We start from the raw sequence: 26,473 nt of genomic DNA on the forward strand, positions 1-26,473 counted from the left end.
GCTTTGTTCACTGAAATAGTCTAGTATCCTATTTCTTGTAACTTACAGGAATTGTTTTGTTTTTTTTTTTTTTTTTTTTTTTTTTTTTTGAGATGGAGTCTCACTCTGTTGCCCAGGCTTGAGTGCAGTGGCGCCATCTCTGCTCACTGCAACCTCTGCCTCCTGGGTTTAAGCAATTCTCCTGCTTCAGCCTCCTGAGTAGCAGGGATTACAGGTACGTGCCACCACACCTGGCTAATTTTTTGTAATTTTAGTAGTGACAGGGTTTCACCATGTTAGCCAGGATGGTTTCGATCTCCTGACCTGGTGATCCACCCGCCTCAGCCTCCAAAAGTGCTGGGATTACAGGCTTGAGCCACTGCGCCTGACTGAATTTTTAATCATATAAAAAAGCAGAGAGGATAGTAGAATAAACTTTACAATTACCCAGCTTCAGCAATTATCAACATATCTTACTTCATTGATACTCCCTATTCTGTGCAAATCCTAAATGTAATCTCATTTTATCTGTAGGATGTATTTTTTTTTTTTTTTTTTTTTTTTTTTTGAGACAGAGTCTCACTGTGTGCTCCGTGGCCCAGGCTGGAGTGTGGTGGTGCAATCTCGGCTCACTGCAAGCTCAGCCTCCCAGGTTCACTCCATTCTCCTGCCTCAGCGTCTCGAGTAGCTGGGACTAGAGGCGCCCGCCACCACGCCCAGCTAATTTTTTGTATTTTTGGTAGAAACGGGGTTTCACCGTGTTAGCCAGGATGGTCTTGATGTCCTGACCTCGTGATCTGCCCACCTCGGCCTCCCAAAGTGTTAGGATTACAGGCGTAAGCCACTGTGCCCAGCCAGGATGGATTTCTAAAAGACTCTAAACAACAACAACAACAACAAAACACATGACCACACTACCATTCAACTAAAAATAATTAACAATGATTAATAATAATTCTTCTCTCTCATACACTGCTGATCAGAATGTAAAATAGTATAACCACTATAAAAAAGATTGGGCAATTTTCTTTAAAAGTTTAACATACACCTACCATAAAACCCAGCCATTTCACTTCTGGGTATTTAGCCATGAGAAATGAAAGCATATGTTCATACAAGTGTACATGACTTACAGTAATTTTACTAATAATAGTGAAAAATGGAAACAACCCAAATGTCCATCAGTAGGTGAATAAACAAATTGTGGTATAGCCACCCAATAGACTTATGTTAACAGTCTATTAACAATAAAAAGGAATAGACTGTTGATACATGCATGCAACAGCATGGACGATTTTCAAACTAGTTATGCTAAGTGAAAGAAGCCCTACCAAATATATATATATCTCTATGATTTGTATGAAATTCTTGAAAAGGCAAACTGTAGTGACAGAAATACATTCAAGTGGTTGGGGAGGGATATACATTTTAAGTTTTGTTTTTTTTAAACTAGTATCTAAGCAACATCCAAACATTGCATTTAGTTGATATAGTCCTGAAGTGTCTTTTAATATGTAGCCTCATCCTCTTATTTTATTTTCTTGCGAAGCATTTGTTGAGAACACTGAGTCATCTATCCCAAAGAAAGTTTTCTGGATTTTTCTGATTGCATCCTCATGGTTGCATTAACGGGTTCCTGTGTCTTCTGTATTTCCATTAAACTGGTAGTTGGTAACAGGCAGTTGAAGCTTGATCATGTTCAGGTTTGATTTTTTTTGGAAAGAATATTTATTAGTAGTGTTGTTAATATTTGCTGTTGTATCATATCAGGATTCATATAATGTCTGGTTGTCTCTTTTTTTGATGCTAAGATTGACTAGTGTCTTGGATGTTGTCAACCTGATTTATCCATTGTACAGTTCCCCATTACCTTCTTTAACTGTTTTTGCTTTCTATTGATGCTCAAATTGAGGAACCATTTCTGGAGAAGAACTGGAAATTCAGAAATATGGAAAGCTCTGGATTCTGAATTTTGAGTATACAAGAGTTTTACTGTGGTTGCTTAACTAGACAGCTTTCCTTTATTTCATATTTACAATTTCCTGTTTGTCTTCAGGACCACCGTGTCTACTGTGACCCAAGATGTATTCTGGGATGCTTCATTGCCTCTTAAATTAGATGAACTGCTTCTGCGTTTTTAGTAACCTGTGTCTATTCCTCTTTTATAGCACTCATTATTCATATTCATTGGCTTCCTTGTCATTTGTCCTCACTAGATTGTAAGCTTCTTAGAAATAAGAATGTATTTCTAGGCCGGGCACAGTGGCTCACGCCTGTAATCCCAGCACTTTGGGAGGCCAAGGCGGGCGGATCACGAGGTCAGGAAATTGAGACCATCCTGGCTAACATGGTGAAACCCCATCTCTACTAAAAATACAAAAAATTAGCTAGGCGTGGTGGCGGGCGTCTGTAGTCCCAGCTACTCAGGAGGCTGAGGCAGAAGAATGGCATGAACCTGGGAGGCGGAGCTTGCAGTGAGCCGAGATCGCGCCACTGCACTCTAGCCTGGGAGACAGAGCAAGACTCTGTCTCAAAAAAAAAAAAAAAAAAAAAAAAATGTACTTCTCATTCATCTCTTGACACATAGTAGTGCTGAATCAGTACATGCTGGATTGAATACATACACTTCCTTTTAATTGTTTAAGAAATGAACCCTAAAATAGCAGTACTGAAACATACAAAGGTAACATTTGATTTTCTCTTTTGAACAAAATTTGTGTGTAATATTAATGAGATAAAATATTTTTGTTTACTTTTTGAGTAAACTGCAGGGAACGAAGGAGAGGGAAGAGACAGATTTAGTTAGCTTTGTGCCGTCTTTATTAAGTCTTTTTGTTTAGGAAACTGTCTCCTCTCTATCAGAGTAAACGTTTTGTTTTTTCATTTTGGTTAAATGAATGACTATTTTATAGTGACCTATGGTCATATTTTGTGATATCAAGTTTTTTAAACCTTTGATATTTGACAAACTTTCCAAAAGCAAAATTGCAAGTTCTAAGTTCAGTCTTTTTGCCTCAAACTTTTTTGGATATTGGGTTCCCTGAAGTCCAAGAGAGACTTATTAGGCTTATTTGGTGTTAGATTTATACAAGGAGGCACTATCAAATGCGAGGTGGTGTTTAACTTTCTTTGGTTTATACTTATATAGATGTGGTATTAATATGTGTTGCAGGGCCAGGTGCAGTGGCTCACGCCTGTAATCCCAGCACTTTGGGAGGCCGAGGCAGGCAGATCACCTGAGGTTGGGACTTCGAGACCAGCCTGGCCAGCATGGCAAAACCCCATCTCTACTAAAAATACAAAATTAGCTGGACCTGGTGGCGCATGCCTGTAATCCCACTGGAGGCTGAGGCAGGAGAATCACTTGAACCCGGGAGGCAGAGGTTGCGGTGAGCCGAGATCACACCACTGCACTCCAGCCTGGCGACAGAGCGAGACTCTGTCTCAGAAAAAAAAAGGTGTTCCTTGGTTGTATGAAATTCCTAAAATTCTGATGTCTTGATTATTATTAATATGTCAGTAATGACGTCTATGTTACATTTTTGCATGCCACAAAAGTAACCAAATGTCCTTGTCAATTGTGCCTCTCCTGAGATTTTTGTCATTAATTGTTTTGCTTTGATTCTTTCCAAAAAGCAGCTGACAGTCAGCTATAATGCAGGGCTTACTTCTTTGGGGAGTTCATGAAAAGGACTCTTGAATGCAGGCCTCTGATAACTTTGGAAATAGTGCCATGAGACTAGAGAGAAAACTTCTGGGACTAACCAAAAGGCTGATGCATTCATAAAAATTGCTAACCCAATATGAAGCAGAGCAGGAGCTGATTGCATGGACAGAACTAATGGAGAACTGAAATAATTTTGTACGGCTTTTTGTTTGAAACACTACTACTCTTTTGTTTTGTTTTTCAGAGTCTGGAAAACTTTTTTTCTTCCCCCTTTTTGAGACAGAGTCTCGCTCTGTTGCCCAACTTGGAGTACAGTGGCACAATCTTGACTCACTGCAACCTCCACCTCCCAGGTTCAAGCAATTCTCAGGCCTCAGCCTCCCAAGTAGCTGGGATTACAGGCATGTGCCATTATGCCTGGCTAATTTTTGTATTCACCATGTTGGCCAGGCTGATCTTGAACTCCTGGCCTCAACTGATCTATCTGCCTTAGCCTCCCAAAGTGCTGGGATTACAGGTGTGAGCCACCGCACCCAGCTCATTTGAGCTATTTATAGCCTTTAACAGCTGAGTAGAGTATACAGAATTTCAGGTATATTTCTCTCTGCCCAATTTCTTCAGAATTCATAAATTATTTGTGAATATTCTTTTTTTTTTTTTTTTTTTTTTAATAGATGGCGTCTTCCTCTGTCACCCAGGCTGGAAGGCAATGGCATGATCTTGGGTCACTGCAACCTCTACTTCCCAGGTTCAAGCGATTCTCTTGCCCCAACCTACTGAGCAGCTGGGATTACAGGCACTTGCCACCACACCTGGCTGATCTGTGTATTTTTAGTAGCTATGGGGTTTCACCATGCTGGCCACGCTGGTCTCTGACTCCTGACTTCCAGTGATCCACCTACCTTGGCCTCCCAAAGTGCTGGGATTACAGGCATGAGCCACCGTGCCTGGCCTATTTGTGAATATTCTTAATTTGTGGCAATGTGGTTGTTTGCATAAGTTCAGTAAGAATCTTTTTTCTTTTATAATGGGACACCGATGGAGGAACTGGTTATTTTTCCAGGACTTTGACTGAAATGTCCTTATGATAGGTTCCAACAAAACCATTTTAGGAGAGCCTATGTGGACAGTGATTTTTGCTGTACTTTGTATGGGTAATCAAGCCAAGTATAGTTGGACTGAAGCTTATTTTACAGGTGGCTTGGTCCTGCTGTGATTTATCTTTGGTAGAAGTGGGGGACTGGAGAGAGAAATATTGTATTTCAGAGGAAAACTGTAGTATTAGATTACCTTTGATTCCTGAGTGGCCATGTTGTTATGGGATCTCGGGGGTGTCGATTTTTCTGGCCAGAACCTCTGTGGCTGCAGTGCCTTTGCCCAAGTTCTTGTCCTGTGTCCAGGAAGAATGAGGTATACAGACAAGTGAAGGGTGAAGAAGAATTTTATTTAGTGTTAGAACAGCTCAGAGGAGTGGGTAGCTCCTCTCTGTAGGCAGGTCGTCCAGTTGAGTGTTCAGCTCTTAGCAGAGAAGAGGCCCTGGAGAGAGTGGCTCCTCTCTGCAGTTAAGTCATTCTGATATCTCTGCAGGTCTCTGAAGCGCTCAGCAGATAGGGCAGCTTCTCTCTTCCGCTGGGTCGTCTCTGCAGCATTCAACGGAGCCGGTACTCCTCTCTGCAGCTGGTGGTCCCATCTTCTCTGGCTAATCAGCAGAGAGGATACTTCACTCTGCAGCTAGTCATCCTCTCCTGTCATCTCTCTGCCATCTTTGTCCTCTGGCATCCTCTGCCCTGCTGTGGCTGAGCCCAGGGCTTTTGTGGACCTCAGAGGGGAGGAAGTACATGCTAGATGGTCGATGGGCTGCCATGGGTGGGCCCGGAAGAGGCACCACGAGTCCCCATTCTTGTCCTTGGGACTGGCAGCCCAGCCCCCTTCCTTCAGGTCCTCCCTGGCCTGAGGGTGGGGCCTTACTGGGGACCCTGCCCCCTTCCATTCCAGGACTCTTGTCTATCTCCCGCTGCCATTCATGGCCCTGGGGCTTGGCCCCAGCCCTGCTCTCAGATCAGAGCAGGTGCTGGGAGCACAGAGAGGCCAGGCAATGGGAGCAGACACCCCTGAGCCTACAGGGACGGTGAGGGGGATCCTTCCTGGGGTGCCCAAGGGTGTAGACTGCAGAGATGCCCTGGTCCTGTGCCTGGGAGGGCAGCCGCAGCTATACAGGGGAGCTCCCACCCCGCCAGTTTGGAAGAGGCAGGGCTCCCGCCTGTCCCCAGCTCCTGCCTGCTTCCTGGAGAAGGAGGCCCAGGTCTGCAGCCATGGGTGCGGTGGCTGCAGCTGCACCCTAGAAGGCAGATCCTGCCTCTTCCTGGCTCCCCACAGAGCACAGGGAGGCTGGGATCCACAACTGCAGTTTGGGTGGCTGTAGCCCACCTGGGCGGGGCTCTTGCTTGCTCAGTAAAGCAGGAGACTTGGGTCTACAACTGAAGCGGCATGGGGACCTCCTCTCCCAACTCAGAAGGGGCGGGGCTCCCACTGGCTCCATGGAATGTGCAGCCCCAACTGGTCTTCCCTGCTACAAGTGGCATGATGGCAGCAGCCACTGTCATCAGTGTGGTCACTCATGGTATCTAGTTGCCTACAATGCCCCTCCTCAGCATGAAGCAGCCAGAAAGATCAATGACCAGACTCTCCATGATTGAGGGACTAATAAATAGAAAGGAGGGTACTGAAACGGCCCAATTGTCCCATAGAAGTGATGTTTATGGTTTCTTTGAATAAACATAGACATTGACCCTCCTGGTCTTAAAACATTGAGAAAGTAACTCTTGTCTTATGTGAATTCCTTTCTCAGGAAACCAACCAGCAGGCCTCTCAGACAGTATCATGGAACTAAAACTTACCAGATCATAGCATCTGGGCAATGAGACACCAGACCCCTTATCTGTCATGATTGCCCAAGTGGCCACCTGCTTCCTGTTGACCAACTCTTCTTTCTTACCCCTCCCTAATTCCTGTTTTCCTGCATGTAGTTACATTTCTTCCCTGCTATGTAAACCCCTGATTTTAGTTGATCAGGGAGATGGATTTGAGGCTGATCTTCCATTTCCTGAGCTGCAGGACCTGATTAAAGCCTTCTTCCCTGCATTGTCTCAGTGATTGGCTTTCTGTGTGCCAAGCATCAGGACCTAGACCAAACCTCTGCTGTTCTGGTAACAGTATTTTGAGTGTGATGATATTCATTGTTCACTGGAGGTTATGTATCTATAGGTATACATTCATATTAACTAATAATCATTGATTTACAATTTATATTGCATACATAAATATATGAAATGCAGTTGCTGCCCAAGAGAAGTTTTGCAGTCTATTTGGCAAGAGGAGACACACCTGGATTAGTTAGTGCCCAGTGATATCTTGCCTTTAGGCCTTCAATTATTTGTAGATTGTTAAGTCTTAAACTGTGCAGTATTCACTAAGTACAAAAAGAGACAGTGAAGGAAGAAATCAACGAAGACAAGGATCTAGAGTCCTTCAGAGGCCGGCACAGTGGCGCATGCCTGTAATCCCAGCACTTTAGGAGGCCAAAGCAGGCAGATCTCTTGAGCCCAGGAGTTTGAGACCAGCCTGGGCAACATGGTGAAACCCCGTCTCTACAAAAAATACAAAAATTAGCTGGGCATGGTGGCAGGCACCTGTAGTCCCAGCTACTTGGGAGGGTGAGGTGGCAGGATCACTTGAGCTTGGGAAGTCAAGGCTGCAGTGAGCTGTGATCATACCTTGGCACTCCAGCCTAGGCACAGAGCGAGACCCTGTCTCAAAAAAGTGTTTCAAAGAGGAAGATTTGAACTCAAGTCATCAAGAGAGGCTATGATGAAGTAGAAAGGAAGGAAGGAGAAGTTTCAGAGAGAAGAAACATTTTGTTTTAATAAAAATGAAACATGGCCGGTTGCGGTGACTCACGCCTGTAATCCCAGCACTTTGGGAGGCTGAGGTGGGCAGATCACGAGATCAGGAGATCGAGACCATCCTGGCTAACAAGGTGAAACCCATCTCTACTAAAAATACAAAAAATTAGTCGGGTGTGGTGGCGGGCACCTGTAGTCCCAGCTACTCGGGAGGCTGAGGCAGGATAATGGTGTGAACCCAGAGGCGGAGCTTGCAGTGAGCCGAGATCGCCACTGCACTCCAGCCTGGGTAGCAGAGCGAGACTCTGTCTCAAAAAAAAAAAAAAAAAGAAACATTAGGAGAGACAGGAAGTATTAATACCAAAAGCTGTGTTTAAGGATACTTACAATGAGTTTAGGGGTTTCTTTTTTTCTTTTTTTTTTTTTTTTTGAGATGGAATGTCACTCTGTTGCCCAGGGCTGGAGTGCAGTGGTGCAATCTCGGTTCACTGTAGCCATTTCAGCTCACTGTAGCGTTGGCCTCCCAGGTTCAAGTGATTCTGCTGTCTGAGTTTGCCGAGTGGCTGGGACTACAGGTCCGCACCACCACGCTCAGCTAATTTTTTTTTTTTTTTTTTTGAGATGGAGTCTCGCTCTGTCACTCAGGCTGGACTGCAGTGGCACCATCTTGGCTCACTGCAAGCTCCGCCTCCTGTGTTCACGCCATTCTCCTGCCTCAGCCTCCCAAGTAGCTGCGACTACAGGCGCCCGCCACCACGCCCTGCTAATTATTTTGTATTTTTTCAGTAGAGACGGGGTTTCACCGGGTTAGCCAGGATGGTCTCTATCTCCTGACCTCGTGATCCACCCGCCTCGGCCTCCCAAAGTGCTGGGATTACAGGCGTGAGCCACTGCGCCCCGCAATTTTTTGTGTTTTTAGTAGAGATGGGGTTTCACCATGTTGGCCAGGCTAGTCTTGAACTCCTGACCTCAGTTGATCCACCCGCCTCGGCCTCCCAGGGTGCTGGAATTAAGGCATGAGCCACCGCACCCAGCCGAGTTTAGGAGTTTCTACCTTTTTCCCTCTGCTTCCTGTAAAAGATTTAATGTGGTAGTTTCTTAAGTTTTTGCCCTCTTCTCATAAATGGAATCACTTGATCTCTGCATGGCATTCTTATGTTAGTACTCTGCCAAACTTTGCCTACCACTTTGAAATCACTTTGAACATCAAAATATTCTCTCGGGTTTTAAGAATTTTGTAATTATTTATTCCTCTTTCTCTTTATTGTAGTTTCCTCCTCTATTAAAAAATAATCGTATTTTATTGTCTGCAGGTTTTTCTTTCTTTTGGAGTGAGGCAAGGTAAATACATAAACGTCTTTAATAAATTTTAAAAAGTGAGACTCAGCTGTTTCCAAGGTTATAGAGCTAGTTAAGCGGGAAAGCTGGGAATTTGAATATGGATCTGTTTGACCTAATCTTTTTAGCTGCACCAGCCTTTAAAAATTTGGATGAGTCTTTAATTTTTTACCCAGATTGTAAGTTGTGATACCTACCTGCATAGTAAGTAGAAAGCTTTCCAGAGAGCTGGAAGGGGCAGGAGGAGCCTGGAGGCCTTTGCAAATTAAGTTTTAACTCCCATTGGCCTGACAGCACTTACCCCACATCACTGCATGCAAAGGGTACAGAGGGCATCCCCAGTCTGCAGGGTCAGACCCAGCCCACACAGCTGAGAGGAGCAAACAAAACCGGTAGAGCTGGCCATGGTAGTCGCCAGTCAAAATGAAAATTCCAGATACTTTGAGGAATGTTTCTGGCACCTCCAGGATTGAAGAGTAACCAGTTTCCTGGAGACGAAAGAATGGATGTGGGCCAAGGGGTGCCATATTTCTCAGCTCTGTCAAGCAAATGCCAAGTATCCAAGGAGTCTAGTGAAAAGCCATGGATAGCATGTGCTCTGTGCCCCAATTTATTTTTGAGTCAGATTATTGAGGTATCATACCTTTCCATGAGTTTTGGCAGTTGTGTAATTACCACCACAATCAAAATACAGAACATGTCCCTCTCCTCAAAAAGTTTCCTCTTATCCTTTTGTAGTCAGCTTCCTTCGCTGTCTCTGGCAATCACTGATATTTTTCTTATCCATATTTATTTTCTAGAGTGTCATGAAAATGAAGTTGTGTAATATGTAGGCTTTTAAATCTGGCTTCTTTCACTTAGTATAATGCATTTGAGACTTACCCAGGTTGTCATGTCTATTGGTAGTTCATTCTTTTTTATTGCTGAGTAGTTAGTCATTTGTATAGAAAAAAATCATGAATAAATCAGTCTAGGATGGTAAACATTTACCTCAGGTGGGGTGAACATACATCCCAACATTCCTGGGACTGATCTGATTTATGCCTATTGTCCCAGGATAATTTTTAATAGTAACTCCTTTCACTCTCAAAAGTGTCCTAGTTTGGATGATAAATTCTATGGTCACTCTAAATGAGGGCATACCAAGATGTGATTATATTTCATTTGCTTTACAATGCTGTCATATTTGCCTTCTAGAACACCATAATTGTATATATTTATATTTCTTATAAGTATTATTGGTGATAATAGCAGTAATAACTTATGTGTAATCTCATTTTGATTTTCACAATATTCTCATTTTGCATTTGAGAAAACAGATTTAGAATAGAATAAATGACCTGCCAAAAATCATGAGCTAGAAAGTGATAAAAACTGCATCGCTTATACATTCAGCCCTTAATCTCTCGTATTAATTGGGAGGCATTACAGTGTATTCGTTAAGAATATAGGCAATGGAGACAGAACACCTGGGTTCCAGTGCAGACTCTTACTTGTTTTCGTGGTTTAATCTTGGGCAAATTATTTAATCTTTTTATGCCTTTATTTTCTTACCTATAGAAAGAGGATAATATGTCTTCAGTGCCTACACCTGGCATACGGTAAATTTTTGATAAAGTCTATCTGTTATTTTTAATGATACTGTTAACACCATCATAGTGGAATCTTTCCCCAGCAAAACCCTTTCTCCTCCCCATCCATATACATATACACACACACACACACACACACACACACACACACACACGCTGGAATGTTTTGTGTTTTCTCCATTCTAATTTAAAAAATTAATTATTAATTTTTAATAGTAATGTCTCTAATTATGAAGACCTTCAATATTTAAGAGGTGAAAGATTAATACAATCTGAAGAGAAACAAGAGTATGTCTTTGATATTTAGATAAATAGTTTAGTCTTGGTGTAGCAAATCAATTCCAAAAACTATGTTTCTTGGAAATCTACATTTTTCAAATTTTATATGTATCTGCTAAAATAAAAATAAGATAGGATGATGGCTAAGTCTGGGAATCACGGAGTAAAATTGTGCCAACTTCTTAGGGCCTTTTTAATATATTTAAATTCCAGGAAATAGTTTAATGTGCAGCATATCCAAATGTGCTTGAACACAATAAAGCATCCATTAAAATCTACAGCACTACTTCGGAAATTCTGTAGTAGTATTTTACCATGAACACTATAGGTAATGATTGTATAGGATGATTTCCAAGGACCAGGAGAAGACTGGTGGCAGGAAAATCAAATAATTGTCATGGTGATTTAGGCTTGAAGTTATGGGGCTATAGTTCTGACAGTGGAAGAAGGAAGATCTGAATGGATCTGTGAAATATTTTTAAGGAAGATTTTTTGTTTGTTTTGCATTGGAGACGGGTCTCACTCTGTTGCCTAGGCTGGTATCGAACTCCTGGGCTCAAGTGACCCTCCCACCTCAGCCTCCCAAAGTGCTGGGATTACAGATGTGAGCCACTGTGCCCTGCCTGAAGATTTGAGAAAACTTGGTGATTTGTTAGAAGGAAGGAGAAAGGAGTGAAAATAACTCCCATGTTTCCAGTCTGAGAGAATTTTGCCAGTCATTTCAAATGTGATAGCTAGGAAGGGCAGCAAGTTGGTTTGACATTGAAGAGATTTAGATGTGTTGACTTGGACCTAGCAGTGGCTGACCCAGGAGCCAAATACAAAGAAATTAAGGAAGACCTGGGTTGAGAGAAATAACTGAAGCCATGAAAGCATATTTCTTCAATTTTAGTAGAGAGAGGAGCTGCTGGAGGAAAAGGAACCAGAAAAATGGTAAGGGAACAAGGAGAGTCAGAACAACTGTGTTGTATGAACAGAAAGAGTCAGGGAAGGGCCATGAAGTGACGAAAGAGCTAAATGGTGATGAAGAATGAGCGATGTCTTTAGAGTTGGCTTGGCTGACTTTGATGAGCATCATCAGTTCTATAAAGGCTCCTATATAGGTTTAATTCAAGATGCATTTTTTTTTTCAGATGAGAGAGCAAAATAAAAGCAAGATTACAAAGAGTTAAAGAGAAAATGGAAGCTAAAAAGCACTCATTGTAGAAATTTGGCAGGAAAGGGAAGCAGAGAAAGAGTATAGGAGTTGATCATGGAAATCTGATCATGTTTGAAAGCAGAAGGGAGGAATAAGTTCAAAGGGAGAAATCAAAGATTTTTAAAAAGGGTTTGTGGGAGCAAAGTCCAAATTGAGGTGAGAAAGCAAGAATTGAGAAAGTTAGATGAAGCTGTCCTAATTTTGGAAAAGTTAAAATAGATTATTCTTATAAAATATTACCTCCATGTATTGGCATTTCCACCTTTTTTGCTTGTTTACTATAAGGGAGTTATACGATTAAGCCATGTTTTATAAGACAGTGATCTCATCAAGTTAAAATATTTATTTCTTCAGATTATAAAAACAATTCATGTTTGTTGTAGAAAATAGAAAAACATGTTAAGTGATGGTGGGGGGGAGCACCCATAATCCCACCAGCAAGAAATAATTTCTGTTAATGTTTTGATAGACCTTTTTTGATTGGATAGATCTTACCTATATCTCTTTTGAAAAACCTGGATCTTACTATGCATTTAGTTTTCTATTCTGCTTTTTAAAATACTGTTGCTTGCCAGGTGGGATGTTGTGTGCCTATAGTCTTGGCTATTCTGGAGGCTGAAGTGGGAGAATCTCTTGAGCCCGGGAGTTTCAGGCCAGCCTGAGCAACATATGAGACTTTATCTCTTAAAAAACAAACAAACAAAAAATACCATTGCTATGGTTTCAATGTGCGCTCCAGAGTTCACATGCTGGAAACTTAATCCCCTATGCGACAGTGTTGAGAGGTGGGACCATTAAGAGGTGATTAGGTCATGAGGGCTCTGTCATGAATGGATTAGTATTTTTATCATAGGAGCAGGTTCATTATTGTTAAAGTGGGTTTGTTATAAAAGTAACTTTGGCCCTTTTGCTTTCTGTTTTGCCCACTTACCCTTCTACCTTCCACCATGGGATGAGGAAGCAAAAAGGCCCTTGCTAGATATGGGCCCCTCAGTCTTGGACTTCCAAGCCTCTAGAACTATACAAAATAAACCTCTGATCTTTATAAATTACCCAGTCTCAGCTATTCTGTTGTAGTAGCACAAAACGAGCTAAGACAACCATTATTTTTGGACTTTGCTCCACTTCACAAAACAGCCTTTGAAAATAGTCTTTTTAATATTCCATTGTAAGCACCAGTCCCATTGAGATCAGCCTTGGCTTTCTTAGATCCATTCTTATCACCTTCTTTTTTTGACCTGATCTGTATTGCATTTTGAAACATAACTACAGATAATACTGTGGTTATTGAAATACTGCACATATTGAGAGTCTGGCAACTGAATTTAGGAGGAAAGGAGGAAGGAATCAGTACGTACAGGCCCTAAAGATTATCCCAGAAAAATCTCATGTTTACCTTCTCTTCTTCTCTCCTTCACTGAAATCCTTTTTTTTTTTTTTTTTTTTTTTTTTGAGACAGAGTCTCGCTCTGTCACCCAGGCTGGAGTGCAGTGGCATGATCTCAGCTCACTGCAAGCTCTGCCTCCCGGGTTCACGCCATTCTCCTGTCTCAGCCTCCCAAGTAGCTGGGACTACCAGCACCCACCACCATGCCTGGCTAATTTTTGTATTTTTAGTAGAGACGGGGTTTCACCATGTTAGCCAGGATGGTCTCGATCTCCTGACCTCATGGTCCGCCCTCCTTGGCCACCCAAAGTGCTGAGATTATAGGTGTGAGCCACCGCGCCGGGCCCACTGAAATTCTTGAAGAAAAAAGTTCATGTTCACCCTTCCCTTTCATTTTTTACATGGTAGCCACCTCATGGGAAAACTTGTGATAAGGCCCCATGAATCTCCTGGTGGGCCTTAGAAAAGAGAGGAAAAGGCTACCCATGTTAGATGAAGGAAGGGGATGGTAGATAGCTTATAGCTTATGTTCACCTGTCCACCTGTTGTTATCTCCTCAGAAAAATTAGTACTGTCATATTATTTGGCTTCAATACGCTGTTTAAAGTTGGTTATTCGGATTGAAAATGTTTATTCTAGTTGAGAACAAATTGAATTCAATTAACGAAAATAGAAATGTGGTTGAATGGCATGGATTCTACGTCCTGTGATCTGCTATTAACTGTCTTTGGGTTAGTTACTTGACATCTCTGGGTTAAAAAAAAATAGGCTAAAGCTTTTACGTTCTAAAACCCTTTTATTTCTTGTGTATTGTATTATAGTGGTTATAAACTGTTTTCAACTTCAAGATTCTTGAGAGATAACTACACATACCCTTTGCCATAGTGGGAATGACTGTGTAGTAGTAACTGGAGGAGAAAGTTTCTTTGTACACAACTATGCTTTGATTTTCAAGAGGAGGAATGAAATTGCCTCGTGAAATTACAGAGTTAAATACAATGTAAGTGATAAATATATTGTAGTATATTAATGGAAAAAGAAAGCTTAACTTGATCTTGAGCTGTAACTTAAGGTGTTACAAACAAAAGTCTAGACGTGTTACATTCCTGTATGATGAGTTTTTCTCATTATTTTAAGTAGATGTGGAGTATGTGAACACTTCGAGCTGTTTAATCTTTTTTTTTTTTTTTTTTTTTGAGACAGAGTTTCGCTCTTGTCACCCAGGCTGGAGTACAGTGGCTTGCTGCAACCTCTGCCTCCCAGACTCAAGTGATTCTTCTGCCTCAGCCTCCCAAGTAGCTGGGATTACAGGCATGCACCACCATGCTCAGCTAATTTTATATTTTTAGTAGAGAGGGGATTTGCATCACCATGCTCAGCTAATTTTATATTTTTAGTAGAGAGGGGATTTCACCATGTTGGTCAGGCTGGTCTCAAACTCCTGACCTCAAATGATCCACCCGCCTCGGCCGCCCAAAGTGCTGGGATTACATATGTGAGCCACCGCTCCCGGCCTAGAGCTGTTTAATCCTTTGATTTGGCAGTCATTGTAGTAGATTATATAGAAAGATCCCTTTTCATTTTTCTGGTAGGTGATAGCTACTATGTAAAGAGAATTTATCCCTCCAATTCCTTCTACATGCTTCTGTTTTTCTACCTTCTCAGGACAATACCCTAAGGGTATTAGCAAACACTGTATTGTCTTTAAGAAAATATGCACTATGTCCAATGTTCAGGATAGTTATACACAGTTAGTATATTGGCCCCTTTTCAGTCTTTTATTCTCTTAAGACCTTATTTCTTTTCTTCCTTTTTTTTTTTTTCATTAAAAGGCTGTCATTGCCAGTTTCTATGATCACTGTCTTCAACCCTTAATACCATTCCAGATTCTTCACTTTTTTGTGTATTATCAAATAGCACTTCAAAAGCACATAGAGGCCTGACCATTGCTTTAAACTAGTTTTAGTTACATTGTCAAATGCTCTTGGTGGAAAAGGGATAATCCTGTATTGTTGCCCCAACAAAGGTGCTGTCAAATATATGAGACATGAAACAAAATGGAATTTGTAGTATATAAATCCTTTGCAATGAGACTTTACCATTACAATTATGATTTCCTTCACTCCTTTTAAAGCTTTATTGAAGTATAATTTATATACCATAAAATTCACCTGTCTTAAATGTACATACCAAAATGTACAATTTACTGATTGTAACTATATTGTAAGTGTACACAGAATTGTGCAGTTGTCAACCCCAGTATAATTTTAGAACATTTCCATCATCCCAAAAAGAAACCTTGTGCCTATATGTAATTATTCCCACTCCCATCCTAGCCTAAGACAACCATGAATCTACTTTCTATCTCTATAAATTTTATTTTTATAGACATTTTCATTTAAATTGAATCATGTAATATGTGGTCTTTCATGTTTGGCTTCTTTCACTTAACACAGTATTCAAACATGTTGTATACGTATTGGTACTACTTTTTTTTTTTTTTTTTTTTTTTTTTTTTGACGAAGTTTCACTCTTCTCACCCAGACTGGAGTGCAATGGCGTGATCTGGGCTCACTGCAAACTCCGCCCCCTGGGTTCAAGTAATTATCATGCCTCAGCCTCCCAAGTAGCTAGGATTACAGGTGCCTGCCACCACGCCCAGCTTATTTTTTTTCTATTTTTAGTTGAGAGGGAGTTTCACCACGTTGGCCAGGCTGGTTTCGAACTCCTGACCTCAGGTGACCTGCCCACCTCGGCCTCCCAAAGTGTTGGTATTACAGGCGTGAGCCACCACACCTGGCCACTTCATTCCTTTTTGTTGCTGAATGATATTCCATACAGATACACCACATTTCGTTTATTCATTCAGCAGTTGATGGACATTTGGGTTGTTTTTTGCTTTTTGGCTATTGTGAATAATGTTGTTATAACATTTGCATACGTATCTTTGTTGGGACATATGTTTTTGTTTCTTTTGCATTTTTATGTAGGAGTAGAGTTGTTGGATCATATGATAAATCTGTATTTAATATTTTAAGAAACTGCCATTTTCTCACCCAGGCTGGAGTGCAATGGTGCGATCTGGGCTCACTGCAACCTCCGCCTCCCGGGTTCAAGTAATATTTGGAAAATACATTTTCCAAAGTTTGAATGTATTTTTACATTCCCATAGTAATGCGTGAGGGATCCAGTTCTTCCACATCTTTCTCAACATTGTTATTGTCTGTCTTTTTTAGTATAGCCATTCTAATGGTTATGAAGTATTATCTCATTGCTTGTGCAACAGGTTTGCAAGTAGTTTTGACTTGCATTTTATAATGACTAATGGTGTCAAGTCCTTCATTCTTAAAAAGTTTTAGAAAACTATTTTAGCCTATGAAGAAGTAAACATGTCTCCCATATGAAAGGGTGCAGACTATGTACATTATCATCTAGAGAAAAAAATAATTTTATAGATTCTTTAAAAACACATACAGGTTGAGTATTCCAAATCTAAAAATCCAAATCTGAAATGGTCCAAAATCCAAGGCTTTTTGAGCACTGAAATTTTTTGAGCACTCAAAGGGAATGCTTACTGAAGCATTTGGGATTTGGGATTTAGGGTGTGTAACCAGTAAGTATATAATGGACATATTTCAAAATCTGAAAAAATAGAAGATCCAAAACACTTCTGGTTCCAAGCATTTCAGGATTTCAGGTAAGGGATACTCAACCTGTATGTACATATATGTTATATATGCCTGTGTGTGTGTGTATGTGTGTGCACGTGTGTGTGCGTGTTGCTTATTTTATATTTGTATTATTTTTATTGTAATGGAATCTTAGTATGTTGCCCTGGGTGGTCTTGAACTCCTGCACTCAGGCAATCCTCCTGCCTTGTCAGCCTACCATAGTGCTGGGATTACAGGCATGAGCCACCACCCTGGCCTGCTTTTTAAAAGTTATTATTTGTGGCCAGTCGCAGTGGCTCATACCTGTAATCCTGGCACTTTGGGAGGCCGAGGTGGGTGGATCACTTGGGGTCAGGAGTTCAAGACCAACCTTGCTAACATGGCGAAACCCTATCTCGACTAAAAATAGAAAAATTAGCTGGGTGTGATGGCGGGCACCTATAGTCCCATCGAGGCAGGAGAATCGCTTTAATGCGGGAGGCGGAGGTTGCAGTAAGCCGAGATCGCACCACTGCACTCCAGCCTGAGCGAGAAAGCGAATTAAGAAAAAAAAAAAAGTATTTGCATGATACTTTTTTCCCCCCTTCCTTTTACTTTCTGCATGCCTACATCATTATTTTTGAAGTGAGTTTCTTGTGGACAACATATAATTAGGTCATGTTTCTGAATTTACTCTGTCAATCTCTGGCTTTTTAATAAACTAAGTGACTTTTAGACCATTTACATATAATACAGTTATCAGTATGTCAGAGCTTAAGTCTATCATTTTATTTTTTGTTTTCTGTTCTCTCTGTTCTTTGGTTTCCCTGGCTTTATATGTTGGTTTGTTATTTTGTTTTGTTTGCCTTTCTCCAGGTTACGTAAACACGTTTCTCATTCCATTTTGATTTCCCTATAGTGTTTTTAAGTATAATTCTTGATACAGCTTTTTCAGTGATAGCTCTAGTTATTACATTATACATACATATCACAGTCTACTTATGTGGTCATTTTACCAGTTTGAGTAAAATGTAGAAATCTTACCTCTTTTTATATCCCTTTAACCTCCACCACTTATCCTATAAAAGTCTTAATTAGTTTCTTTACCTGTATTTTGAACAGCATCAGATAGTGTTATAATTTTTACTTCAACAATTAAACATAATTTGGAAAACTCAAGAATGAAAGTCTATTGCATTTTCTTATATTTTTGCTCACTATTTTCTGTCTCCCTGGTGTTCCTAGATTTCTTCTTTCATCATTTGTTTGTTTGTTTGTTCATTTGTTTTGTTTGGCTAAAGAGAACTTCCTATAGTCATTCTTTTAAGGTAGATCTGCTGGTAACAAATTCTCTTAATTTTCTTTCATCTGAGATTGTCAGTTTTCTTTTCATTCCTGAAGGATATTTTTACTGAACGTAGGATTCTGGGTTGACACTTCTTTTCTTATAGCACTTGAAAAATGTGCCATTCCTTCTAACTATTCCCCAATTGTCTCCATCTCCTCTCTAATTAACACCAGGTATTTATTATAAATTAATTTCATAATTTCTTTCCTCATGTATTCTGATGTATACCAGTTTTCCTCTACTTCTGGTGCACAGCCTTCATCTTGGGACCTTCTTTCATAATCATCCTGGGAAATGCCTTCCATATATCCTATTGGATTTCCATTTCTTATCCTTCTTTTTTTTGGTTTATCCTTCTTTTATTGCTTACTGTGAATAAATTTTTGGGAACTCTGTGTATCTGAAGATGCGTTTCTCTTACCCTCACACTTGACAATTTGGCTGGATATAAAATTTTAGGTTGCCTGAGAATTTTGAAGGCTTTACTCTGTATCTGTCATTTTTACATGACCAAGTTTGGATTTTAGGATTTATTTTTTATTTGTTTGTGTATTTTCACCTTCTCTAGCTTCCCTACTACTCTGAAATTTAGCAATGATGTACCTTGTAGGTCTGTTTTCATCCATTATGATACACTTTCCATCTAGAAATTTATATCCTTCAATCTTGTACAGTTTTCTTAAAGTATCTCTTTGTTTGATTTCTCTTTTACTTTCTTGTACTCTTTCTAAAATTCTCTTTATTTGGATGTTGGTCCCTCTAAACCAGTCTTCTGATTTTTTTTTTCTTCCTATGTTCTGGGAGATAGCTTCAGGTTTCTCTTCCAACTTCTGTTGAGTTTTTTACTATTTTTATTATGTCCTATTTTTAATTTTTAAGAGTATTTTTGTTGGATTTTTTGTCTCATTTTTGTTGTATAGATGCAATTATTTCAAATATTTTTTAGAAGTTAGGTTTATCAAAGTACAATTTACACACAATAAAAATTCACCCTTTTTAGTATATAGCTCTATTAGTTTTGATAATTAGGTAACTACCACCTTAGTTGACATACAGTTCTTTGGAAACAGACCACCATTGATGTTAGTATTTTAGAGAGAAGCGTGTGTGTGTGTGTGTGTGTGTGTGTGTGTGTGTGTGTGTGTGTCTGTGTGTTATAAGATTAGTCAGAATTCCTAAGAAAGTATCCTCTGCACTCTTCCCTGGAGTGTATAAGCCTGGTTGCAAGCCTCTGTGAGGCAAGGAGTGGAAAGAAGGTTAGCGGTCTCAACATTTAGTATGTAAACTTTCACTTGGTCATCCACCTTTTTAGAATATGTTCCTAGGCTGGGTGCAGTGGCTCACACCTGTAATCCCAACACTTGGATAGGCCAAGGTGGGTGGATCACTTGAGGTCAGGAGTTTGAGACCAGCCTGGCCAATATGGTGAAACCCCATCTCTACTGAAAATACAGAAATTAGCCAGGCATGGTGACGGGAGCCCATAATCCCAGGTACTCAGGAGGCCGAGGCAGGAGAATTGCTTGAGCCTGGGAGGCAGAGGTTGCAGTGAGCCAAGATCATGCCACTGGACTTCAGCCTGGGCAATAGAGTGAGATAGAGTGAGACTCCATCTCAAAAAAAAAAAAAAAAAAAAAGAATATGTTCCTCCCAAGGACTCTGTTTTACGTTTTCTAGAGAATAAAACTCGTTTTTTTACTGGAATGAGAAAGAGGATCTAGTGAGCCAACTGTGTCTTAAATGGATATTCGATCTATCTACTTGTTCTTAGGGTTACCTTTATCTCCACTTCTTTTATTTATTTATTTTTTATTATTATACTTTAAGTGCCAGGGTACATGTGCACAACGTGCAGGTTTGTTACATACATATACATGTGCCATGTTGGTTTGCTGCACCTGTCAACTTGTCATTTACATTAGGTATTTCTCCTAATGCTATCCCTCCCCCACCCCCTACCCCATGACAGACCCTGCTGTGTGATGTTCCCCGCCCTGTGTCCAAGTGTTCTCATTGTTCGGTTCCCACCTGTGAGTGAGAACATATGGTGTTTGGTTTTCTGCCTTTGTGATAGTTTGCTGAGAATGATCGTTTCCAGCTTCATTCATATCCCTGTAAAGGACATGAACTCATCCTTTTTTATGGCTGCATAGTATTCCATGATATATATGTGCCACATTTTCATAATCCAGTTTATCATTGATGGACATTTGCGTTGGTTCCAAGTCTTTGCTATTGTGAATAGTGCTGCAATAAACATACATGTTCATGTGTCTTTCTAGTAGCATGATTTATTATCCTTTGGATATATACCCAGTAATGGGATCACTGGGCCAAATGGTATTTCTAGTTCTAGATCCTTGAGGAATCACCACACTGTCTTCCACAATGATTGAACCAATTTACACTCCCACCAACAGTGTAAAAGTGTTCTTGTTTCTCCACATCCTCTCCAGCATCTGTTGTTTCCTGACTTTGTAATGATCGCCATTCTAACTGGCATGAGATGCTATCTCATTGTGGTTTTGATTTGCATTTCTCTGATGACCAGTGATGATGAGCATTTTTTCCTATGTCTGTTGGCTGCATAAATGTCTTCTTTTGAGACGTGTCTGTTCATATCCTTTGCCCACGTTTTGATTGGGTTGTTTTTTTCTTGACAATTTGTTTAAGTTCTTTGTAGATTTTGGATATTAGCCCTTTGTCAGATGGGTAGATTGCAAAAATTTTCTTCCATTCTGTAGGCTGCCTGTTCACTCTGATGGTAGTTTCTTTTGCTGTGCAGAAGCTGTTTAGTTTAATTAGATCCCATTTGTCTATTTTGGCTTTTGTTGCCATTGCTTTTGGTGTTTTAATCATGAAGTCCTTGCCGATGCCTGTGTCCTGAATGGTATTGCCTAGGTTTTCTTCTAGGGTTTTTATGATTTTACATCTAACATTTAAGTCTTTAATCCATCTTGAATTAATTTTTGTATAAGGTGTAAGGAAGGGATCTAGTTTCAGCTTTCTACATATGGCTAGCCAGTTTTCCCAGCACCATTTATTAAATAGGGAATCCTTTCCCCATTGCTTATTGTCAGGTTTGTCAAAGATCAGATGGTTGTAGATGTGTGGTGTTATTTCTGAGGTCTCTGTTCTGTTCCATTGGTCTATATATCTGTTTTGCTGTTTCTGAGGTCTCTGTTCTGTTCCATTGGTCTATATATCTCTTTTGCTGTTTTCGTTACTGTAGCCTTGTAGTATAGTTTGAAGTCACGCAGTGTGATGCCTCCAGCTTTGTTCTTTTGGCTTAGGATTGTCTTGGCAATGCAAGCTCTTTTTTGGTTCCATATGAACTTTAAAGTAGTTTTTTCCAATTCTTTGAAGAAAGTCATTGGTAGCTTGATGGGGATGACATTGAATCTATAAATTACCTTGGGCAGTATGGCCATTTTCACGATATTGATTTTTCCTATCCATGAGCATGGAATGTTCTTCGATTTTTTTGTGTCCTCTTTTGTTTCGTTGAGCAGTGGTTTGTAGTTCTCCTTGAAGAGGTCCTTCACATCCATTGTAAGTCGGATTCCTAGGTATTTTATTCTCTTTGTAGCAATTGTGAATGGGAGTTCACTCATGATTTGGCTCTGTTTGTCTGTTATTGGTATATAGGAATGCTTGTGATTTTTGCACATTGATTTTGTGTCCTGAGACTTTGCTGAAGTTGCTTATCAGCTTAAGGAGATTTTGGGCTGAGACGATGGGGTTTTCTAAATATGCAATCATGTCATCTGCAAACAGGGACAATTTGACTTCCTCTTTTCCTAATTGAATACCCTTTATTTCTTTCTCTTGCCTGATTGCCCTGGCCAGAACTTCCAACACTGTGTTGAATAGGAGTAGTAAGAGAGGGCATCCCTGTCTTGTGCCAGTTTTCAAAGGGAATGCTTCCAGTTTTTGCCCATTCAGTATGAGATTGGCTGTGGGATTGTCATAAATAGCTCTTATTATTTTGAGATATGATTCATCAATACCTAGTTTATTGAGACATTTTAGCATGAAGGGCTGTTGAATTTTGTCAAAGGCCTTTTCTGCATCTATTGAGATAATCATGTGGTTTTTGTCGCTAGTTCTGTTTATGCGATGGATTATGTTTATTGATTTGCATCTGTTGAACCAGCCTTGCATCCCAGGGATGAAGCCGACTTGATTGTGGTGGATAAGCTTTTGATGTGCTGCTGGATTTGGTTTGCCAGTATTTTATTGAGGATTTTTGTGTCAATGTTCATCAGGGATATTGGTCTAAAATTATCTTTTTTTGTTGTGTCTCTGCCAGGCTTTGGTATCAGGATGATGCTGGCCTCATAAAATGAGTTAGGGAGGATTCCCTCTTTTTCTATTGATGGAATAGTTTCAGAAGGAATGGTACCAGCTCCTCTTTGTACTTACTGGTAGAATTCAGCTGTGAATCCGTTTGGTCCTGGACTCTTTTTGGTTGGTAGGCTATTAATTATTGCCTCAATTTCAGAGCCTGTTATTGGTCTATTCAGCAATTCAACTTCTTCCTGGTTTAGTCTTGGGAAGGTGTACGTATCCAGGAATTTATCCATTTCTTCTAGATTTTCTAGTTTATTTACATATAGGTGTTTATAGTATTCTCTGATGGCAGTTTGTATTTCTGGGCCATCAGTGGTGATATCCCCTTTATCATTTTTTATTGCATCTATTTGATTCTTCTCTGTTTTCTTATTAGTCTTGCTAGCGGTCTATCAATTTTGTTGATCTTTTCAAAAAACCAGCTCCTGGATTCATTGATTTTTTTGAAGGGTTTTTTGTGTCTCTATCTCCTTCAGTTCTGCTCTGATCTTAGTTATTTCTTGACTTCTGCTAGCTTTTGAATTTGTTTGCTCTTGCTTCTCTACTTCTTTTGATTGTGATTTTAGGGTGTCGATTGTAGATCTTTCCTGCTTTCTCTTGAGGGCATTTAATGCTATAAATTTCCCTCTACACACTGCTTTAAATGTGTCCCAGAGATTCTGGTACGTTGTGTCTTTGTTCTCACTGGTTTCAAAGAACATCTTTATTTCTGCCTTCTTTCATTGTTTACCCAGTAGTCATTCAGGAGCAGGTTGTTCAGTTTCCATGTAATTGTATGGTTTTGAGTGAGTTTCTTAATCCTGAGTTCTAGTTTGATTGCACTGTGGTCTGAGAGGCAGTTTGCTGTGATTTCTGTTCTTTTACGTTTCCTGAGGAGCGCTTTACTTCCAACTGTGTGGTCAATTTTGGAATAAGTGCGATGTGGTGCTGAGAAGAATGTATATTCTGTTGATTTGAGGTGAAGAGTTCTGTAGATGTCTGTTAGGTCAGCTTGGTGCAGAGCTGAGTTCAAATCCTGGGTATCCTTGTTAACCTTCTGTCTCACTGATCTGTCTAATATTGACAGTGGAGTGTTGAAGTTTCCCATTGTTATTGTTTGGGAGTCTAAGTCTCTTTGTAGGTCTCCAAGGACTTGCTTTATGAATCTGGGTGCTCCTGTATTGGGTGCATATATATTTAAGATAGTTAGCTCTTCTTGCTGAATTGATTCCTTTACCATTATATAATGGCCTTCTTTGTCTCTTTTGATCTTTGTTGGTTTAAAGTCTGTTTATAAGAGACCAGGATTGCAAACCCTGCTTTTTTTTTGCTTTCCATTTACTTGGAAGATCTTCCTCCATCCCTTTATTTTGAGCCTATATGTGTCTTTGCATGTGAGATGGGTCTCTTGAATACAGCACGCCGATAGGTCTTGCTCTTTATACAATTTGCCAGTCTGTGTCTTTTAATTGGGGCATTTAGCCCATTTACATTTTAGGTTAATACTGTTATGTATGAATTTGATCCTGTCATTATGATGCTAGCTGGTTATTTCACCTGTTAATTGATGCAGTTTCTTCATAGCATCGATGGTCTTTACAATTTGGCATATTTTTGCAGTGGCTGGTACCGGTTGTTCGTGTCCATGTTTAGTGCTTCCTTCAGGAGCTCTTGTAAGGCAGACTTGGTGGTGACAAAAAAAGCCAGGGCCTGGCTTATAGTGAATGCTTAGTAGATGTTTAAAGAAAGAATAAGGGAGGAACTTACATTCAGCGCATGACCTAAAATAAATTTCCAATGTGAAACCAGAGTGCAAGTGAGAAAATCACAAATTTCCTCTGTTACATAAATTAAGTCATAGCATTTGTTTCCATCACCACCCCCTCTTTAGACCCTCTTTAGATATAATTAGTAAAATAGGAGGGCATTGATTTTTTTTTGTTTTCAAAGGTAGAGGAGAGCTTTGGAGAGCTGTCTGCAAAAGTGAAAGAAGAATTTAAGGATTAGGCATAGGACAAGTCAGTTGTATGTAGTCCAATTTTGGTTCCCCTCATTGCTTAGGGTTGTATTTGACCCAGTGATTTAGTTGCACAGTTTTAGGTTTCTATACATTTGGATGTCATAGATACCACCACCTTATACACCTTATTTCATAACCTGTGCATTTAATAAATGGCCAGTGACATGGAAAATGGGGAGATTGATGTGTTGCTTTGGCAAAAAAAAAAAATACATACAATATTATTGTCACTGGTTCCAACTAAAGAATGAGGACAGGCTGGGCACAGTGGCCCATGCCTGTAATCCCAGCACTTAGGGAGGCCGAGGTGGATGGATCATCTGAGGTCAGGAGTATGAGATCAGCCTGACCAACCTGGTGAAACCCTGTCTCTACTAAAAAAATATAAAATTAGTCGGGCATGGTGGCACAAGCCTATAATCCCGGCTACTTGGGAGACTGAGGCAGGAGAACGCTTGAACCCAGGAGGCGGAGGTTGCAGTGAGCCAAGATTGTGCCATTGCACTCCAGCCTGGGCAACAGAGCAAAACTCCATCTCAAAAAAAAAAAAAAAAAAGAATGAGGACAGAAAGATCCTTAATTTCCTGGAATGCCTTGCCTTGTGCTTCCTCTATGTTCAGGTTTTTAAAAATGCGTAAATTAAAATGATGTCCTCTGCCTTTTTTTATATAGCATTGTGCTACTGTTGTATGTTCGTGTGTGTGTTAAAAATGATCAGACTCTTTTTGCTTTTTTAATTTTCTATTTTATTGTATTGTCTAGGTACTTAAGAGATTATGGCATCGGAAACCCACAATGTTAAAAAACGGAACTTTTGTAATAAGATTGAGGATCATTTCATTGATCTTCCTAGAAAAAAGATCTCTAATTTCACTAATAAGAACATGAAGGAGGTAAGTCCATGGTTTCTAGAAAACAGATAAGACAATTTAAACGTTCAGGTCTCTAGATATCTCTGGTTGAATTGTTTAAACAATGGGAGGATAATAATTCTGCTTAATCTCCCAGAATTAAGTTGAATTGGTGAAATATAACCAATGTATTTCTTTTTTTTTTCTTTGTTAGGTCTTAACCATTTTATTTCTATAAGCTCTAAAAGGTTTTTAATCGGGCTGGGCATGGTGGCTTATGCCTGTAATCCCAGCACTTTGGGAGGCCGAGGTGGGTGGATCACCTGAGGTCAGGAGTTCAAGACCAGCCTGGCCAACATGGTGAAACCCTGTGTCTACTAAAAATACAAAAATTAGCTGAGCATGGTGGTGGGTGCCTGTAATCCCAGCCACTTGGGAGGCTGAGGGAGGAGAGTCACTTGAACCCAGGAGGTGGAGGTTGCAGTGAGCTGAGATCGCGCCATTGCATTCTAGCCTGGGTGACGAGCAAAACTCCATATCAAAAAAAAAAAAGTTTTTAGTCAGTATACTGTTTCAATATGATATAATTTAAATATTTTAGTTAAAGAGGAATTCTAGAGGTGCTTTGTGTTCACTATTGTAAGGTTCATTAGCACTGGTGTACTTTCTTTTAAACCACATTTAGGCCAGGTGTGGTGGCTCATGCCTATAATCCCAGCACTTTCGGAGGCTGAGGCAGGAGGATTGCTTGAACCCAGGAGTTCAAGCCCAGCCTGGACAACATAGTGAGACTCCATCTCTACCAAAAAAACTTTTTTCAACTAGCAAGACATGGTGGCATGCACCTGTGGTCCTAGCTACTGGGGAGGCTGAGGTAGGAGGGTCACTTGAGCCCAGGGCGTTAAGGCTACAGTGAGCTGTGTTCATACCA

General features: G+C 40.2%; 1 protein-coding gene across 4 annotated transcripts in view; it reads left to right on the forward strand.

Moving 5' to 3' along the window:
- KATNBL1 (katanin regulatory subunit B1 like 1) overlaps positions 1–26,473 on the forward strand; it is an 85,099-nt gene that overhangs the window by 31,796 nt on the left and 26,830 nt on the right. For 3 of the 4 annotated variants that reach the window (XM_058427734.1, XM_032175193.2, XM_032175196.2), the window contains exon 2: positions 25,454–25,584. In XM_058427734.1, the coding sequence (XP_058283717.1) occupies positions 25,468–25,584 (117 nt within the window). In that variant the 5' untranslated portion in view covers positions 25,454–25,467. Of the gene's footprint in view, positions 1–14,162; positions 14,342–25,453; positions 25,585–26,473 lie in introns of all 4 variants that reach the window. The other variant, XM_032175194.2, reaches the window with a different exon arrangement.

Source organism: Hylobates moloch, unplaced genomic scaffold, assembly GCF_009828535.3.
Source record: "Hylobates moloch isolate HMO894 unplaced genomic scaffold, HMol_V3 SCAFFOLD_14, whole genome shotgun sequence".
NCBI classification, from domain to species: Eukaryota; Metazoa; Chordata; class Mammalia; order Primates; family Hylobatidae; genus Hylobates; species Hylobates moloch.